Source organism: Ochotona princeps, chromosome 1 (genome assembly GCF_030435755.1).
Source record: "Ochotona princeps isolate mOchPri1 chromosome 1, mOchPri1.hap1, whole genome shotgun sequence".
NCBI classification, from domain to species: Eukaryota; Metazoa; Chordata; class Mammalia; order Lagomorpha; family Ochotonidae; genus Ochotona; species Ochotona princeps.
In genome coordinates, this window is record NC_080832.1 from 70034482 (window position 1) to 70054165 (window position 19684).

The following is a 19684-nucleotide window of genomic DNA, read 5'->3' on the forward strand; positions in this document are numbered from 1 at the left end:
AATGCTCGACTCCTTGCTACCCACAGAGAGACCTGATGGAGCCCAGCCCCTGGCTTCCGCCTGGCCCACCTGGGCTGCACAGATATGTGCAGAAGAGTGGATGGAGGATCTGTAAGTAAATACACACTCACACAATGAACTAGCTTTTCACTTTTGAGCATGGAAAACTGGAACTCCCTGCTGGGCGGAAGGGGTACTGCCTGCAGCTGCTTTCTGAAACAGTGGCTGTTCCTCAAAAGGTTAAATGCTGAGTTACACTATTTACCAATTCTGCTCTTAGGTCTTAACCATGAGACCTGAAAAAAAAAAATCCCTATAAACTTGGACATGAGTGTTAATAGCATTATTCACATAGTCAAAAGGCAGAAATGATCACAATGCCTGAACTGGTAAATGAATAAATTGTCATATTTTTAAAATGAAGTTTCATTTAGTACTAAAAAGGAATACGCTAGAAGATGCTACACATGGATAAGCCTTGAAAACGTGGAAGGAACCTAGTCAAAAGATCACATGGTTCACCAGCATTGTGGTGCAGTGGGTAACCCTGCCACCTGGGTATCCCATAAGGTGCCGGCTCATGTCCGCTATTGGACATGAGCTACTCCACCTCCAGTCCAGCATCCTGCTGACGGCCTGCGAAAGCAGATGATGGCCCAAGCATTTGGGCCGCTGCTCCCCATGAGGAGATACACATGAAACGCCCAGCTTCAACCTGGCCCAGCCATCTGGGGAGTGAACCAGCAGGTCTCAATGCTTTGCTGACTTTCAAAATAAATGTTAAAGAATCATATTATGGGGGCTAGTGTGTTGGCTCAACTGGTGAATCCTCCACCTCCAAATATCTAGCATCCATATGGGAAACCATACATGTCCTGGCTGCTCCACTTCCAACCCAGCTTCCTGCTGATGGCCTGGGAAAACAGTGGATGGCCCAAAGCATTGGGACCCTGCACCTATGTACGAGACCAGGAAGAAGCTCCTGGCTCCTGGCTCCTGGCTTCAGATTGGCTCAGTTGCAGCCGCTGCAGCCATTTAGGGAATTAACCAGTGGATGGAAGATCTTTTTCTCTATAAATCTGCCTTCCAATAAAAATGAATCTTCATAAAAAATCATACACTGTGGTTCCATTTCTACAAAGTGTACCAGTGACACAAATTAGTAACTACTGTAGCATTTCTAGGTGATGAAAATCTCCTAAAATTAGACACAGACCATGGTGGTTATACAACTGAATACATCCAAGGACTTTGAATCACATTTATTTTTTTATATTTTAATTTTTAAAAGATTTATCTTTATTGGAAAGGCAGATATACAGAGAGGAGGAGAGACAGAAGAAGGTCTTCTGTCTGATGGTTCACTCCCCAAGTGGCCACAACAGCTGGCGCTGAGCCAATCCAGAGCCAGGAGCCTACATCCTCTTCTGGGTTTCCCATGCAGGTGCAGGGTCCCAAAGCTTTGGGCTGTCCTCAACTGCTTTCCCAGGCCACAAGCAGGGAGCTGGATGGGAAGCAGGACCGCTGGAATTAGAACGGGCACCCATATGGGATCCTGGTGCGTTCAAGGCAAGGACTTCAACCACTATGCCATTGTGCCGGGCCCTGAATCACATTTTAAATGTGTGTAAATTCCACAGCAATAAAGCTGTTCCAAGATTAGATGTAGGGCTGGAGCTCTGCCAATCTCAGGAGATACTCTGCACCTGGATGGGAAGTCCTTCTGCATGGAGCTGTGTTCTTCAGTTATGTCACAGCTTGCTAGAGACCCTCTGAGAAGACCACTACTAGTCCAGATCTGGGTTGGGGATGACAAAAGAGGTTAATGAACACAATTGTCAAGCACTTACCAAGGAGGAGGAGGAGGAAGACTTATAACATCTTCCATATAAAACTTCTGCGGTTAACCTGAAAGTCTAGATGGAAAGAGGTTAAAAAAAAATCATTGAGGAAGATCCTCAGTGCATTAGGAGCTTCTCCCGAGACAGGAGAAAAGGTGAAGCAGACATCAGAGACACAGTCCAAAAGCTCACCCCCACTTTTGTAAGAACAAACTTACACAATTTATATAGAGAAAATGAAAACATCAGAAGATTCTGGAATTGGCAGTCGTGCAAACTGAAGCCCGTCATTTATCAAGGAAACGGCTAAAGTGCTGATCTAGCATCTAACCAGCCCACAGGTGACAGAAGTTGGTGTAACAATACACAATACCTGAGCTGTGGCCCAGAGAGGTCTAAGTTGACAGCTTCGACCGCCTCCCGCAGTCTCAGTGCCCACAGACAAAACAGTTCTTAATACCTTCCACGGAACTCATCCAGTGCAAAGACTTGCAGGAGCCAACTCTCAGATGAGATGGGATGTATGTCAATCAACTTATTATGAGGTGGACAAATGGGTACTCACGGTCTATGAGCAAAACACTGGACAGAATTCATTTTCTGAATGTGACATGTGCTGTCCAGCTGTATCTTGATGTTCTTGGCAGTTGAGTATATACAAGGAAGACATCAAGAGCACTTTGCATAGTTGTCTCTAACCTAGGGTTTATTCTGTTTGGATTTTCAAAACAAATCACTGAAATTTGAATTCTTACTTTCCAGATGTTAAGATTGATGTAATTGACATACTTTTATCTGTAAAAAAGTTACTGTGTTCGCTTATATCCTTTGATTATTCCCTCTGAATTATGGGCTAAGTCTTGTTTAGCCTAAGAGAAGGTTTATTTAGCAGTTTCTTCTCAGGTATGCAACCACAGTGATTAAGAAACATTCTATTTATCATAAAGTGATCTTTATCAGTTTACTGGGCTAGACAACAGTTCTGAGTATTGCGTTTAAACTGCATTCTGATTTGAATGTTAAGTGTTTGCTTAGGGTCAGATGCTTGGATGCTGAGCCATTTGAACTACAATGAAACAATGTAAATGCTTGGGCCCCTGCACCCATAAAAGAGACCTGGAAAAAGCTCTAGGTTGCTAAGTTTCATAGGACACAGCCTAGCCATTGTGAGCATTTGGGGAGTGCATCAGTGGTTAAAAGTTCTTTTTCGCTGTGTCTCTCCCTACCTCTGAGTTTCAAATAAAAAAAATTTTTGCTACTCTGTCTTTTGTGTTTCATACATTTAATATATCAATATTAATTTGATTTAATAGAAGGAAATAATTTTTCCTTAAATTACAAATGAAAATTTTTTTCTTTTATTGATAAAACAGGTTTTAAAAGGTTATTTCTTTAAAAATAATTTTGTCTTAAATCTTAATTGACTGGCTTTGAAATCCACATTTCACTAGAAATGTATTTAACTTTTAGGAATAACATATTAATAAAAATTTTTCTTTTTCTTTTAAATATTCATTCATTTATTTGAAAGGCTGAGAGAGAGAGAGATTGATTCTGTAATCGTTGCCTTACTTTGTGAATGACTGCAGCAGCCAGAGCCATGCTGGTCTAAAGCCAGGAGTTTCTTCTGGGTCTCTCACTTGGGTGCAGGGGCCTAAGGTCTTAGGCCATTATTGGCAGCTTTTGCAGGTGCATTAATAGGGAGCTGGATCAGAAGCAGAGCAGTTGGGACTTGAACTGGTATCTGTATGAGACGTTGGTGTGGCAGGCAGTAGCCTTACCCACTACACCACAGCACTGTTGGCTTACATATTATTCAACAGGGACAAATCATACTGTTTTCTCCCTTTGTGCATTATCTTCCAGACCGTCAACAGTTTAATCATTTGCTTAAGCTTGCACTGAGAAATCTTGCCATGTAACCGCTGCTTTTATTTTGTTTTGATGTGATGCATCTGATCTTGACTTTAAAGCGGATGCATTATTCTAAGTTACACTTTTATAGCCATAGGTAATATGTGGTTGGCTGAAGGCACGCCCAGGACACACGAAACTCAGTTAACCACAACAATTGAAATATTCACACTGTCATTTTTCTTTAAATATTAAGGAGTTTAATAAGGATCCATTGCATCAAGAACAATGTCTAATGCTTGGAAGAGACACAAATTCAAGGTAATAAAAATATTAAATACAAGACAACAAACATGCCTCTCAAGTATATCAACATTTGACTCAAAAAATAATGTATAAACATAAAAATATCACTTACTTTATCTTGGCTCCTGGAATTAAAAGTGAGATTAGAACTAATGCATTCACTCTATCATAGATATTTAGAGAACACTCAATGCAAATCATATCATTGTACAATTTTCCCGGGTTGTCACACCAATTATCCTCCCAAATTATTGAAGTGTCAGCTTCAGTTTGAAATATGACCTGCAAGACGGCTACAAACTGACATTTGTGGAAGAAAAAGTATAATTGGGCATTTCCTTATTTTAGCAGACAACACAAGGGAGAAACATGAGAAAATACACACCCGATCTGCGGCGAAGCTTTTGACAATGCCATGGAACAAAAACCAGAACAAGCCCAGGGGCTGGAGATAGAGCGCTGCCACCTGGTCTGTCTCCAGGAGGCGGACCCCTGCTTCTGACGGTCTGCTATGGAGAAGCAAGAGAAGAGTCGGGTAGTGTGCCGGACTGCGTCCATCCGACCTTCCTCCTTCCCAGATAGCGACTTTTTGACTGGGACATTCAGTTCCCAAGATGATGCCCGATTCTGAAGGGCAGGAGTGTATTCAAAACACTCTCAGCCAAGCCTAGGATGGTTGTGACGTGATAGTCCAGTTCAAATGTGTCTTCAGCGTGTCTCAACAAGGCTACTTCAGGTAGCAGAAACTACTCTGGTAAGTGAAAAGAACCTTGCTCAGAGCACGCGTTCCTGGCGCCCAGGGCTTCATCTCTTCCTTGAGTAGTATACCATTCTCAGTCAACTGATGTTGGTGATAGTCTGTCGAGACTATTTTGAAAACTGAAGGTCACGTCCAGATGCACTGTTCTGTGACTGAGCAAACTGGGAAACAAAGAGGAAAGTCCCTCTATAGGAGCAATTCAGGAGAGTCTGTGCGGAACAGTCTCCCTGCGTGGCAGCCAAGGGACAAGATAGGTTTACAAACACATAAAAATGAACTTGAGAGATCCTCCACTTCATCTTGCTTTCAGGCTTGGTGACAGACATCTGCTACTTTAAAGCAATGTCTGGAACCAAAACTGAGCGTGACAAAGCGAAGGAAAACATACTGTTCTGGAGTTGTTTTTTATTTTTCGAATTATCGTTTTATGTTCTAGTGTTTCCAAGTCAAGAAATCGATTTGTTTACGATTATGAGTGACATGTGTTAGGTTCCTCCATGACTATGCGGAATTATGAAGGGAGAAATATAATCCCCGCATTGAGAGAGACAAGATAATTAAGCCAATATCTCAACACACCCAAGCAATTTTTGTAGTTTTAATATTTTTCATTATGGGGCACAGAATTTTCAGGGTTCCATGGAGCTGAGGGTCAGTGTGGTCTCAATCGAATCACTGAATTATCCACCTGGATAGTCACTGCGAGGCAGTGAAAAGCTTTTGAGGTTGGTCAGTGATAATTCAGATTGAAATACTTTCAGGAAATAACCTTACTTCTTTATAAAATGTAGATTTCTCATCTCAAATTCAGAAAGCTCCTTTAAGACAACTGGGCTAGAGCAGTTTCAGGCCATAGTGACATGAATGCTTTAAAATCACTATGCTTAATACTTTTTTTTTTTTTTTTTTGGCTGAAAAACAAACTGTGATAGAATGATCTGAACTCTTACTGGGCTCCTGAAGAACATTTTCAATCCTTTAAATCAACTTTTCAGAAATATTTAGCTTAACATAGAATGGATCTTGTTACATTGTGAAGATCATTTGATAAATCTGCACCCAATTATGTCCAAAGTCTAAAAGTTATAAATTTGAGACTCAAAGGGCTCAGCCAAGCACATCTCAGAGTTACAGCTCCCGCACATAAGACACTCTGGCCTAGGCACAGCAGGTGTTTAAACTGATATGAATGACAACTTCAGTCCACAAGGGATTCAGGTTTTCTTGCTTTTCTGAACTCAGGGTTTAGGCTGACACATCATTCAGTTTCTTAGCGTGGCTTGCTTCATCCGAGCTTCTGAACTTCAGGTCAACCTGTAGTGAGTTTGCAAGTTTGGAATGACATATGAACCTAAGTAAGCTCCTGGTTTCAGTTTAACCACCAAAGTCTTCCTAGCTTCAAGCAGGGGAGGCACCATGCCCGGCACGTGACAGTTTCAAAGGCAGGACAGCTGCATTAACACAGGCAGCGGCTCCTTAAGCTCACCGATTCTGCAGATGCAAAACTGGGCATCTCTGGGAATCTTCTCGCACCCCTTCCTGGATCTTAATTCTCTTTTTGTACCTTAGTCCTGAGTTTAGCAAGTTCCTCTTCCAGGCTTTTAATGTGTTCCTTCAGTGTGGCCTTGTCTTGCTGGGCTTTCTGATTGGCTTGGCTCCGTGCTTCTTCTATCTTTCTTTCGTACCATTTTTCCATCTGGGTAGAAACAGCCTCAAAAAAGTACTGGGTGAGCTCCAGAGCCTGCGAGGTGTCTCGGAGGTGAGGGGCGGGCTGCTCACCACCTGTTGCTGGTGGCACCTGCCCACAGCTGTTGCCAGCGGCTGCCTGTTGGGCCCGATGCCTGCTTTTTCCTGACTTCTTGGTTTGGGTGCCTCTGTGGACACAGGGTCCGGCCTGCTGGTCACACAAGGCTGTCTGCACCTTGACATTCCGCAGGTGGGAGCCTGCACAGTCTGAGGCAGACAGCTCCTGCGGTGGTCTGTGTGGAGCAGTGCTGCCGACGGCCTTCTCCTTGGGCCTGACCACCTGCGAGGAAGTGTCTGAAGCCGCTACTGGGCCCACCGTCACCACTGACGGCTCCACACCTGGAAGGACAAGACGTCAGTGTGGAGGCATGCGCACATGGGCCCGTAAGACTCCTGCCACCCCGAGTCCTTTTTCCACCCCTCTGCCATCTTGGTCAACCACTACCAGGTGCAGCTTCTCTGGGGGCTTTTCTCACCTCTTCCAATCCCTCGCTTCCCCTGATGACCAACTTGGCTGCTCAGCATTTCCATGGATTCTGTGGTGATATTTAAGGCAAAAATTGAGCTGCCCGTTCGTCTAACCTCTCATTCTACCCTGGAAGTCTTTGGTCCCCATTTCTCAGTACTCAAGGATGACATCACTTCACTGAGTGACTCACAGCAGGACTGGGCATTCATCTAGCAGAATGAATTGATTTGATTTCAGGGCCATAAAGCTAATGGCCTCATTCCTTGGCCCAAATGCCAACTTGGAAAAGTGGTTCTATCTTCCCATAGCCAGAGCACCGGGACAAGCTCCATACCTACTGCTGGCATGAAAACTCTGTCCATGATGTTTGCCATCGTCACGAACACAAAAAAGATCACAGTTCCAGAGATGGCTTGTGGTCAACACCAAACATCAAAACACTTGAGGTCTAGTTACCCAAGCTGTGAAAGGCCTCATGATTAGCATCAGGTGTAATCACTATGTCTAATGTAAAGACGCTTTGCTTGAAGCATCTCTCATCTAACACATGGAGAAGGTGCAATGCATGAATTCCTGCTGCATGAGGCTCTGCACAGCTGGATGAAGCCGAAAGGCAACTTAAGGAGAAGAAATGGGTGAAAGGCACCACAGGCAAGCAGGTGAGTCTTGCCCGGGAGTCAGCTGGCCATTCATCACCCTCGTCTCTGCAGCTGAGTCAGGTACCATCAATACTGCTTCTTTTGAACTGTCACATTCAGGTATGCTAAAGCACCTAGGAAGGGATTCTTTGATTCCCAATGGGAAGTGAGAAACATGGGCCCCACTGCCATAGAGCTTCCTCCACAGTCCAGCGCTGCCCACAGCCCTATCCAATGGACTGCTTCAGGCACAGGGGAGAACAGCAGCTGGGGGTCTATCACCTCTGCATACCAGGGCATTCTCTGCACACGGTTACCTGTGGAGGACTCGCAGGTAGATGGCGCGGACTTGGCCCTGCAGGCTCTAGAATCTCCAGAAAGCTTCATCTCTAGATTGTGAATCTTGACCATGCACCAAGTTTTCAGTTCATCCACTAAGGAGATCTGAAACAATATTGAGTACACAAAACGGGAGGATATGACACATTGTTGCTCAACTAAGTCATGCAGGGTGGACTTTTTGATGGTGATGGTTAAGGATGTCACCTTCACACACACACAAATTATGGGTGACCTGCGCTCCCACACAATGCACCTAGCCCCTGGACCAAGAGCTGTCTACCATCTTCACTAAGTGACTTAGAACCACCTCAAACCCAAACATCCAAGGCCACTCAGATCTCCCAAGCCAAGCACAAGCTCTCACACACTCAGAAGTGCCTGTTCCAGTGCCTATAATCCCAATAGACAATAAACTGGCTGAAGGCAGAAAATGCACTCTTCTACCCCGTGTAATGGCTCAATGCACAGAGCTGACAGAGATGACATCTTTCCCAGCGTATGCATGCAGTCCCCGCCAACTGCCAGCACTGGCGTTACAGAATGTGCATGGAGCCAGAGGTTCTCCTCCATGAACTTCACCTCCAGGTCACCATGATGGCACGCGATGGAGTGCACTCAGCCTTCGAATCCCCTAACTTGGAGGACATGCTTGTTCAGCCCTAAGTCACGGACTGGCAGCTCCTGCTTTTTACCTGCCGTTTCTCTCCCTCGCGCTTCTCCGTGTCTGTGTGCTGTTGCAGGCGGTTCAGGCACTCGGTTCTCTCCGCCGCGAGGCGCTCGAGCATCAGCTTGTCCAAAACACGCATCTGGGATTTAAGGAGGATGGGTCCATTAGGCAAGGCATGAATGAAATCCAACTCGTCCTGGCCTGGGATTTTGGAATCTGTCACCTTCCTTAACTAAATAGTGGTCATTGACACTATCCCATATGCATTTAGACATTCTTCTTTGGGCTCAGGCAGGCTGATGTGGCTTTTCATGCACAAGTTAATATAGTATGGCCCTGAGAGATATTTTTAAATGGTCTTTCCTCAGGATGTAAAAATTTAAAAAAATTACTTTTGGACTTATTTTCATTGGAAAGTCAGAGGAGGGGAGAGAGAGAAAAAGATATCTGTCTGCTGGTTCATTTTCCAGGTGGCCGCAATGATCCGAAGCCAGGAGCCAGGAGCTTCTTCCAGCTCCCCCATGCGGGTGCAGGGTCCCCAGGCTTTGGGCCATACCCTACTACTTTCCCAGACCACAAGCAGAGTGTTGGATGAAAGTGGAGCAGCCAGGACATGAACTGGTGCCCATATGAGATCTGAATGCATTTAAGGAGAGGACTTTAGCCACTAGGCTACCAGGCTGGGCCCAAAACCTTTTTTTGTTGTTGTTTTCAATTTAAAGGTTTATCTATTTATTTTTTAATTTTTAAATTTTTTTTTATTTTGAATGTTACGGTATAATTCCATAGGATCTAGGATTTTTTAAAAAAAGTTATAGAGAGACTGGCAGAGATAGAAGATCCTGCACTCACTCAGTTTACTCCCCAGATGGCCATAACAGGCACAGATGGGCCAGGAAAAAAACTAGCAGCCAGGAACTTCATCTGGTTCTCTCATGTGGGTGGCAGGGGCCCACCATTTTCTGCTGCTTTCCCAGGTGCATTAGCGGGAAGCTGGATTGTAGGTGGAGCAGCCAGGACTCGAACCAGTGCCCTAATGGGATGCTGGTGTTGCAGGTAGTGGTTTAAGCAGTAAGCCACAATGCCAGGCCCAAACTGGAAACTCACTAATGAACAGAAAATTTACAACAGGGAAATAATAATGTTAAGTGACCACAGAGGTCTGTGACAGACACCCAGGCACTATTGGGATATTAATCCGAGCAGCCTTTAAGTCGTATGTCAATATCAGTAGAGCCTTAAATGTAATAACTTTGATTCAAGTAGTCCTTATTTGAGCAAATAATCTGAGCAGCCAAAAAAATCTATGCATATGAATGTGCATCACAGCATTATTTGAGTGGAAAAACTGTAAACAACATTAAAATCTAACAAAGAAATGGCTAGACAAACTGTGTACATTCATATTCTGAAATGGGACAACCATTTGTGGCGCAGCGGACTAAGCCACTACCACTTGAAATGCTTGCATCCCATGTCAAAGTGACATTCTCACTCCTGGTTACTCTGCTTCTGATCCAGCCACCTGCTAGGGCAGAAGATGGCTTGAGTATGTGGGCCCCAGCCACCCATGTGGGTGTCCTAGATGGAGTTCCAGGCTCCTAGTTTTGTTCTGGCTCAGCCCTGGATGTTGCTGTCATTTGGAAAATGAACCACTGGCTAGAAAAATCTCTCTCTCTCATACCTGTGTGTGTACTACTCTGCTTTATAGCAAAATAAAGATACACTAAGCAGCGTTCTGGCTATACATGGTTGCAAACTTTAGCACACACTAGCACGCTGTGGAGGGTTTACTAGCACATAGGTTGGCAGAACTACTCCAAGTTCTATTCACACTTAAATCCCACTTGGTGGACCCTGAGTGCAGCCTGAAATTTGCCTCTTCTCCCTCCCCACAAGTCCCCAGGCGACACTAATGCTGCTGGCCCAGGGACAGCACTCAGAGAGCCAGGGTTCTGGACCTACCTTTCAGTTCCCTGCAGCAGCAAATCAAACAACATAAGGAAGAAAATACCAGGCAAACCCAGACAGAATCTTATGAAACAGCTAGTCTGGATGTACTCCAAAGTTAGTATGTTAGGAGAGAAAAATAGAAACAGGAGTCAGGGACTGTTGTAAATGCTGAGGGACCACAGAGGCTGCAACAGTCAAATACTGCACAGGGAACTGCCACTGGATCCTGGGTAGGGACTAAACAAACACGCCAGGGGCCAGCGTATGGCACAGTTAACTACTAAGCTTCTGCCTGCAGCACTGGCATCCCATATAGGCGCTGGTTTGTGTCTTGTTTGCTCCACTTCCCATCCAGCTCCCTGATAATGGCTTGGAAAAGCAGCAATAGATGGTTCAAGTCCTTATCCCTGTGCAACAATGTGGGATGTCTGGAGTAGACTCCTGGCTTCAGATCAGCTCAGCCCTAACTACTGCAGCCATTTGGGGATGAAGTGGCAGATGGAAGATCTCTGTGTCTTCTCTGTAAATCTGCCTTTCATATAAACACAGCTTAACAAACATACACACCCCAACTATGAAAAAAATAAACCAAAAATATCAGCTTGGGACAACCAAGAGATTCTGAATCTGAACTGGAGAGTGCACAACCATTGTGCAGTTTCCGAGGTGTGATGAGGATGAAGTTCCCTGACCCATCAGTGCACACTCTGGGGCACATACAGCTGCCATCAGGATACTCGGCTGGTACATCAAGCAGCCCGAGACGGAGTAGCATGGAGGGCAGTGAGACATAGCACACATCCCCACTGTTGGCACCCCCACTACATGACCAGGGGACAGAGTTGCTGGACTCATCCCTGTGGCAACTTTGGACTATCTGCTAGGCAGATCTTTGGGCTCAGCAGGTGCTAAAAAATGGCCAGATCCAAGTGAGGGAACTGAACATGCACACTCAACGTGCTGTGCCTTCCATTCTGCTGCATGCTTGCTTGTTTCTCAACTGCAAAGCTGGGAAAAGGAAATAAAGCTACAAGCAGGATTATTGTCATTTCCTCTGAAAGGGAAAAGGGATGTAAGGCCTATCAACTAGGAAAGGATGAGGCGAAAATACCCATACATGACACTTTTCCATAGGGGATTTATGCTGCTAATTTTCGTATTGTTTAGACTGCATTGCCAGAGAGATATATTATCTTTACAATCAGCCATCTGGAAATTTTTTTTTTTAGGATTTATTTATTTTTATTGGAAAGGCAAATCTAGTGAGAGAGAGAATTTGTCCTTTGGTTCACTCCCCAAGTAGCTGCAACGGCCTGAGCTAAGCCAATCCAAAGCCAGGAGCCTGGAGCTTCTCCTGGGTCTCCCATATGGGTGCAGGGTCCCAAGACTTTGGGCCATTCTCTATTGCTTTCCCAGGCCGCAAGGAGGGAGCTGGAAGGGAAGTGGAGAAGCTGGGACATGAGCCAGTGCCCATATGGGATCCGATGTGTGCAAGACAAGGATTTAGCCACTGAACTAACCACCATGCTGGGCCCATCTAGGAGTACTCCTAAACATTCTAACTAAATGCCCTGTGGAATGGACTGACACTCTTGGGGTAGGAGGTGGTGAGGTGAACTCTTCCTGGTGTCGCCTTCTGCCCTGGCTTACCTGGTGCTGGGCCTTGCTCTCCATCTGCCCCAGCTTCGTGTTCATCTTGTCCTGCACCGAACCCAGCTCTGCCTTTAGCTCCTCCACTGTGGCCTCCAGCTGGTTCTCCAGCTTGTGGATCAGGGGTTCGCATCGACAGCCATTTATTGGTGCCTAGGCGGGCAGCAAAGCACAATCAGCTCCTTGTGCATTCTCCCTCAAAGGCTTCTGCTGCTGTTTTCACTTGAGAGTTGAACCAGCAGTTGGTTCACTCCCCAAATGCTAGCAATGGATGGAACTGGCCAGTTCCTCAAGCCAGGAACTCAATCCAGGCCTCCCATGAGGGAGGCAGGAACACCACTACTTGACCTAACACTGCCACTTCCCACAGCGTGCATTGGTAAGAAGCCAGAATTGGTCATTCTGTTGTAGGACGCAGGTGTTCCCAGGCCAAATACCCACCCCAACACATGTTTTGTACTCCCACTATATGACCAGGGGACAAAGTCGTTGGAGAAGACAGACTCATCCCTGTGGCAACTTCAGACTATCTGCTAGGTGGAGCTTTGGGCCCAGCAGGTGCTGAGACACAGGGGTTCAAGGTTGGTCCCGTCCACCAAGCTGCTTGTATTGCCTCTGGGCCCTGAAGCTATTGGCATTGGAAGATGGTGCAGAAAGCTATGTACCAACTTCTCAGCTGGCCCGGGTCTTGATGACAAAAGCGCGTATGCGCTGTTTAGCAGGGGCCTCCCTGGGGCTGACCTTCGAGGCCCATCCTTCACCAAGCCAATGCCAGAAGGGGCTCTCAGCCCACAGTAATAGAGCAAAACAGACCACCTGGGGCCCCAGTTCCTGAGCAGGCACTGCCGGTACCTGCATCACTTTGCCATCCTTCCCCCGGTACAACGTGTACAGCTGGTATGCTCTGAACTCATGGGGCGGGGGTGGGGACGAACACCGGTGCCTGTTCCTCTTTTTAGCGTGACTGTGAGCGTGTGAGTTCTTCTGGTGTCCTGGTGGCTGGTCTTCTGCTGGGGTGGGGTCAGAATATGCCGACACCTGTTGGGGAGGAAGAGTTGATACCTTTGAGCCCTGTGACACCTGCCAAGAGTAAGCCCCATCTTACTCTCTCTGGGGGCAGAGAACCCCATGTTGCTTCTCCTCATGGGGTCACAGAGCAGCACTTGTCCTGACAGAGACTTCAGCAGGCTCACCTGAGTCTGAGATGAGCCAGACTGAATATCTCTGCTCTGGCTCCAACCCTGCAAGCCAAGCGAGGTGGCTTCTCAGCTGCTGACTGTGACGATACACACCAGGTCCTGCCACCAGCCTCCCTGCCAGCCTCCCAGCCCCACTCATGGCTGCTGCTTGGGCCTCCTGACCTTGGTCTTCGACTTTCCCCTCTGGTTGTTATTCTTGGCTCTGGGCTCTGGAGAGGCTGCCAGAAAATCTTCTCTGGGCTCCTCTTGCTTGGGCACAGCCTGGTCACTGCTGGGCGTGTCTCCAGCAGACATACTTCCCTGCAGAGGGGGAAAGACAGGAACCTGTTTCACTCACTCCTGCACCTTCGTCATCAGCAGTGTCAAATTCTGCTCACAAGACTCCAACTAGCAAGGGGCCCTGGGATTCTGGGACAATCACATTCATTTCAGACACAGGAAACACTGCTTGGTGGCCCTAACTGAGCAAACACTGCTTCTCCTGGTGGGTTGAGGATGTGGCTTGTGTTATAGGCACCAGGGCTCTCACTAAATACAGTTTTAACTCTAATTCTAAACTCTGGCACTATGGAACTCTGCCACAGCAACATCTCAGCTTTAGAGCGCTTTGTTATTTTGCATCTCACTGCTCGCTGTATGAACTCAGATGCCCACAATTCATGGTAGGGACAATACTCGGACATGAAAATGCATCGCAGCTTCAGTCCTTGTGAGACTGATGGCAACTTCACACATGCAATCCACACAAAGGAACTTTACCAGAGTGGCGGTGCCTGAGCCCTGGACACTGATGAGGGGAACTGGAAATGGCAGCCAGAAGAGCAGGGACTTGGTGATAACATTTGATGTGACAAGTGTTACCTCCCTATTGGAGCCACCTTCCTGCCAGGACAGCGGCAAGGCATCCTTTATTCTCAAGCCTCCATGCAGAGTGGTGCAAGCTGCTCAGTGTGCATGGGCACCTAGCCAAGGTGTGAGTAGGGCAAGATGAGCTACCATGCCAACTGCAGCTCCATTTGCCACATGTGCCCTGCAGAGCTGGTCTGCCAAAGGGCCACCTTTTTCTCATTTGTACAATGGGCTGCTATGGGCTGGTAGAGCCTTTGTGTAGTCTGTTAGTGGGAAAAGAGAATGCAACCTCTGCCAGGGGTTATCGAACTTTAGTTCCATGTTGGAACCATTTGGAAGGCTTGCGCAAGTTGATTGCTGAGTTTCTGGTTCAGCAGGCCTGACTGAGGGTAAGGCTCAAGAGCTTGTCTTTCTAACAAGGGCCAAGTGACATGCTGGACACTACACTTGGAGAACTGCTGCTCTACACAATTAAGGGTGTGGTGTTAGAGGGGAAGAACGTGCATGTGGGAGGGACACAGGCCACAGATAGCTGGGTCAGGAAACAGGCACACGAGGGTGCTGCATGGATGACAGGTGGCACATGTCTGCGCATGCACGCAAGCGCGCGCACACACACACACACACACAGAGGATTGGAAATCCTGGAGGACCAGACCACAGGAAGCCAAAGAGGAAAAGACCAGTAGTAGCCAAAGAGAAGAACCCCACTGGAAAATCGAAGCAGTGGAGGGTGTGGCAAGTGCTGGGCAGCCCATTGGCAGCAGAGAGGCAGTTTCCCGTCCTGCGGAGGACACCCCCACCTTGCTTTGGGCCACCTCATCCCTGGGCACAGACTGAGCTCTCCTTTCTCCCTTGAGCCTCTCCCTCTTTTTCCGCAGGCTTCGCCCACGACTGAAGCGCAAGACCTGAAGGAGGCAAGGGGAATCATGTTACAAATCTTTGGGGCATGGGAGAATGCTCCTTGGACCCCAGGGTTCTGATTTCACAGAACCCACAGGCCAGTGAGAGCGACGTCAAACCCCGGGGAACATGGACTGTGCGTTGTGTTAGCTCCATGTCACACAGACGTTGGCAGGTTCTCTGTGCCAGGCAAAGCTGTCCCCACCTGAGTACTCTGAACCTGAGCCAGCCCAGAAGAATCTGTCCTGGCCAAGCTGTTCAAGTCATACTCAGTTGTACTCAAATACAATGATGGCATGGGTCCGAACCTGCTCCAAATGTTGCAGTAGGAAGGAAGCCTTTAGCCTGCTCCTTACAGCCCAGGGCACTAGAATGCATGCACATAGACGGGTGCATGTGGGCTCAGCAAGTGGCAGAGTCACTAGGTAAGTAAGCTGACTTTCTTAATTGAAAATGCAGAGTCAGTGGGACTAACCCAGGAAGAAGCAGGTGGGCACACCGTGGACTTGTGGTCAGGAGTTTCCCTACCTCCCTGTGAGTTGCTTTATGGGCAGAGCATGTTTAACTACAGATGACAGCATCTCAGAGCTAGAATCAAGCCCCAACCTCTGGAGAACCATGGTGCTAGGTCATTTTGAAAGCCAAATTCAGACTCACCAGAAGGTCAAGTCTCATGAAAGGGAGTGAGTGGTACCTGTTGCTTTCCCGGCCTATGTACTCTTGGAGCAGTCACCAGCAAAATCTGCTCTATTTACTGTGGCATCAGCTAGTAAAAGAACTTCCTGTGGCTCCCAGGCTTTCTCAGGAGGCCAGCCCGTCTCCCTGCTGGGATATCATCCATGTTTCCCAGTCCCCAAACACAAAGGAGGCTGTGACGCCATAAGCTGGTGCTCAGTCCTGCATTCATTCATCATGTGTAACCAAAGACCCAAAGCCAGAGGCTTTCCATTTCAAATGAAACAGAGAGTAAGGCTATTTCTGGGACTACAGATAAATAAGCAGCATGTGAAGACTGCATGCACATTCCCAAGTGCCTTGTCTGCATTGAGAGTAAACTTTGGAATGCACAAGCATGTGTGAAATGCACCTGTGTGGCACATCACTGAACGCACTTGCTATTCAGCATGGGTGTGGAGCACCTTGCTCAAAGTTTTAAAAATTGGAAACACAAGAATGACCCAGGTCTGTAATAAAGATTTTCTTTTTTTTCCTCCCCTGGGTAAATGAAGATCTCTCAGGTTCTGGAAGACAAATCACAGGCAGATTAAAGATCGATCAATTTTTACGTGTCACAAGACCTGATGATCTTTGTCTGGTGGAGGATGGAACTTCCCTGTTCATCACACTGCCAGATGTGTACACACCAGATAAATGTGATGGATTATTTTGTCCATCAGCATTCATGGATGAAAGCTCGTTGATGATTCTCTGCAAACAGCTGGGGACAGAGTGTGTCCCCACTCCTGGCAGCTGTTCCTGGCTGATGTCCTCCTGTCATCATGGAACTTCATGGACGCAGAGACTGTACAGAAGGAGGACCAGCTCTACACTCAACATTGTGACCCACTGTGCAACAGACAAAAATCTTCACCACGCCCAGAAGCTACTTGTTAGAGCTGGCATGCTTGTTAAACTCCAGTGAAACCAAGGCCAAGCACAAGTCTGGGCTGGGGCTGAGCCTGGCTGAAACTGGAGCTGGTGCAGGGTTGGGGCTAAGCCTGGGCCTGGAGCTGGGGCTGGTGGGGCTGGTCTGGGGCTGGACCTGGGCCTGGTCCTGGTCCTGGAGCTGGTGCAGGGTTGGGGCTGGGCTGGGACTGGAGCTGGTGCTGGTCTGGGGCTGGGCTGAAGCAGGGCTGGAGTGGGGCTCTAATGCTGTAAGGTAGAACCCAGGATCTTAAGATTTTGCTCTCTTTTTGAAACCTGAGCCAGCCCCCAAATTGGAAACCAGTGTTTGCTGTGATGTAACATGCAATAGCTCCACATGGGAAACAGCCTGTGTCTAACACTAAGGAATTGCTACAAAATACTAAACCAAACTACACTGTACCAAACAGCCACCAGTCTTTCATTATGAGGAGCAACTGTTAGAACTACAGGACATGGTCCTATTATAGTCTGGATAAAAGGCCAAATACTAAAGGGAATCGAAATTGTAGTTTTGTAAAAATTGCATGTCTATGGAAAGTGTATGAAGAAGTTATTTCAGCAGTGAAATTACAAATAGCTTATACATGATCAACATTGCATTTCTTCATTTTTACTTAGATAATGCCAACCTCCAGCTCAAATGATACCAGTCACCTTTTAGAAAAACAGAATGATTCACTGCTCAATTAAACAAAAGGAAAGAGAATTCCACCGATGAACCCTGGTGGGTGATCACTGCTCTCTGGGCACAGAATGTCTCTCCCCCACTTCTTCCCTTCTGGAATGCCTGGCTCACGGACTCACCAATTCCATTTGAGTTTGAATTGGCTTCCACTGGGGCCCACCAGAGGAACCCCAGCAACTTCACAGCCCCACATAAGCAACACAACGGCAAGTGCACCCAGTCCTACCTGGGGAGCTTTGGTGAGGAGAAGAGCGACTTCTGGGTTATTGTGGTAGCGGGCAGTCTCCAGCGGAGTCTGGCCTGCCTAAGGAGAGACACAGGGAAGACAGGTGAGAACAGGACATGCACTGTGCATGTGTGACAAGGGCAGATCCAGAGAGGTCATGGCTCCACCCATGACATGCTCTGTTCTGCAGCCCACAGCATCCTTCATGGGAGGACATGCTACTCAATGACACACAGCAATACAGGGCATGTGCCAAGGGGGGCAAAGGTCTGGGGCTCCTGCCCAGCAAGGAAGACTTCCTATAAATGAGGAGAAGCCAAGAAAAACCAGACATGATCAAGGGGACAAACCCAAAGAACTCTGACAATGAATTTTCCCTGGTGAACAACGGAGGAGATGCCTTCAAGGGCAAATCAGAGCCATGCCACATGGGCTTAGAAACAAGATGCTGAATAGTAGTTACAAAGCCACGGGCATGTTGGTTCTCGGGAGAGTCAGATGAAAGCCAAGTGTGGGATTCTGAAGAAGGGGCAGGGCTGAAGACATCATGAAAGAGGTGACCTGCTATAGCTCCCAGAGCTAAGAAAAGGCAGGACAAGGAGGGTGGAACTAGTTCAAGAGCCCGGAAGAGCAAGAGCCTGGCACCAGCTTCAGAGCCACTGATTCCATAGACATGGCCACGTCTCACATCACTGCTCCACCCCAGTTCCCCGGGGCCTTCAGGGAAGGCAGAGACTATAGGATCAGCCATGAGGAAGAAGAGATTGTGTCTGGGCTAGAGAATCTTGGGGTAGTGAGAGGAATGAGACAGGCAGAGGCAAGTTTGGAGAGGAAGTCTTTAGCGCTTTGGGGCTGGAGTGACCCTCGGGCTGTGTGGCCACTTAAGACTGCCCTATGTTGACAAGTATGTGACCCTTTTAGTAACCTCACTTGTCTGTTTACTGAGTCACTCCTCTGAGCTGCTTCTGGTGCCCGGTTGTGCTCATGCACCTGGCAGTCTGACAGATGGTGAGCCCAGACTCAGAACTTGTCAGCACTGGGGGCTGCTCAGAGCAGGTGTTGCCTCAGAGACCCCAGAAGCTGTGGCTGGGAGGGGTGGGCTCCTGGAGCTAGCGGGAACTGTCGCCCGCTTCTGCAAAGGAGTGGCAATGGCTTTACACGCCATCCCTTGTAGCTCAACTCACATTATTAACAATGGTCCCGTCTGCTCCGGCTTCCAGGAGGAGTCTGACCACTTTCTTGTGATTTAGCGCAGCAGCGATATGTAGGGCTGTGTCACCAGCCTGCAACGAAGCAGAAGAAAGCCTGCTGAACACCATGGTGGCAGCTCATCTTCCCTCGCTCCAAGGGTGGCTTTTCCAGGCCACACTCAGATCTGCCTTAGACTATAATGGGAGGCCTGCATGAAAGTTCTTTGTGGTTATGTTTAAACAAATCTTTGGGGGCTCCATGCTGGCGTAGTGTGTGTAGATACCCTTTGTGGTCCCGGCATTCCATGTGGGCGCTTACAGTATCCTGCTAATGGCCTGGGAAATCGGTGGAGAATAGCCCAAAGCCTTGGGACCCTGCACCTGCAGGGGAGATCCAGAAGGTCCTGGCTCCTGGCTTCAGACCAGCCCAGCTCTGGCCATTGTGGCCATGAGGGAGGTGAATTAACAGACTGAAGATTGTTTTCTCTCTCCTCTCTGTAATCTATCTTTCAAATAAAAATAAATCTTTTTTTTTTAAATAGAGATCCTGAAGGACCCTCATGGTGGCATAATGTGTAAAGCCAATGCTTGTAATACCAACATCCTGTATGAGCACCAGTTCGAGTCCCAGAGGCCCCACTTCAGATCCAGCTCCCTGCTGATGGTTGCCCTGGGAAAGACAGCAGAGGATGCCTGAGTGCTTGGATCCCAGGAAGACCTGAGGATGCTATAGAGGCTCCTGGCTTTGGCCTGGTTCAG

The 19684-nt window shown here is 47.5% G+C and overlaps 1 protein-coding gene across 5 annotated transcripts in view; it reads right to left on the minus strand.

Moving 5' to 3' along the window:
- Window positions 1-3385: 3385 nt before the first annotated feature.
- The window catches only part of ANKRD6 (ankyrin repeat domain 6), a 189671-nt gene continuing 173372 nt past the window's right edge, over window positions 3386-19684 (minus strand). For 2 of the 5 annotated variants that reach the window (XM_058660832.1, XM_058660841.1), the window contains 10 exons: window positions 18920-19018; window positions 17736-17813; window positions 15078-15182; window positions 13588-13725; window positions 13079-13264; window positions 12227-12379; window positions 8649-8762; window positions 7932-8058; window positions 6326-6846; window positions 3386-4922 (listed from right to left, as the gene is read on the minus strand). In XM_058660832.1, coding sequence (XP_058516815.1) covers window positions 4869-4922; window positions 6326-6846; window positions 7932-8058; window positions 8649-8762; window positions 12227-12379; window positions 13079-13264; window positions 13588-13725; window positions 15078-15182; window positions 17736-17813; window positions 18920-19018 — 1575 coding nt within the window. In that variant the 3' untranslated portion in view covers window positions 3386-4868. Of the gene's footprint in view, window positions 4923-5999; window positions 6847-7931; window positions 8059-8648; window positions 8763-12226; window positions 12380-13078; window positions 13265-13587; window positions 13726-15077; window positions 15183-17735; window positions 17814-18919; window positions 19019-19684 lie in introns of those variants that run through there. The other 3 variants (XM_058660846.1, XM_058660839.1, XM_058660848.1) reach the window with 2 other exon arrangements.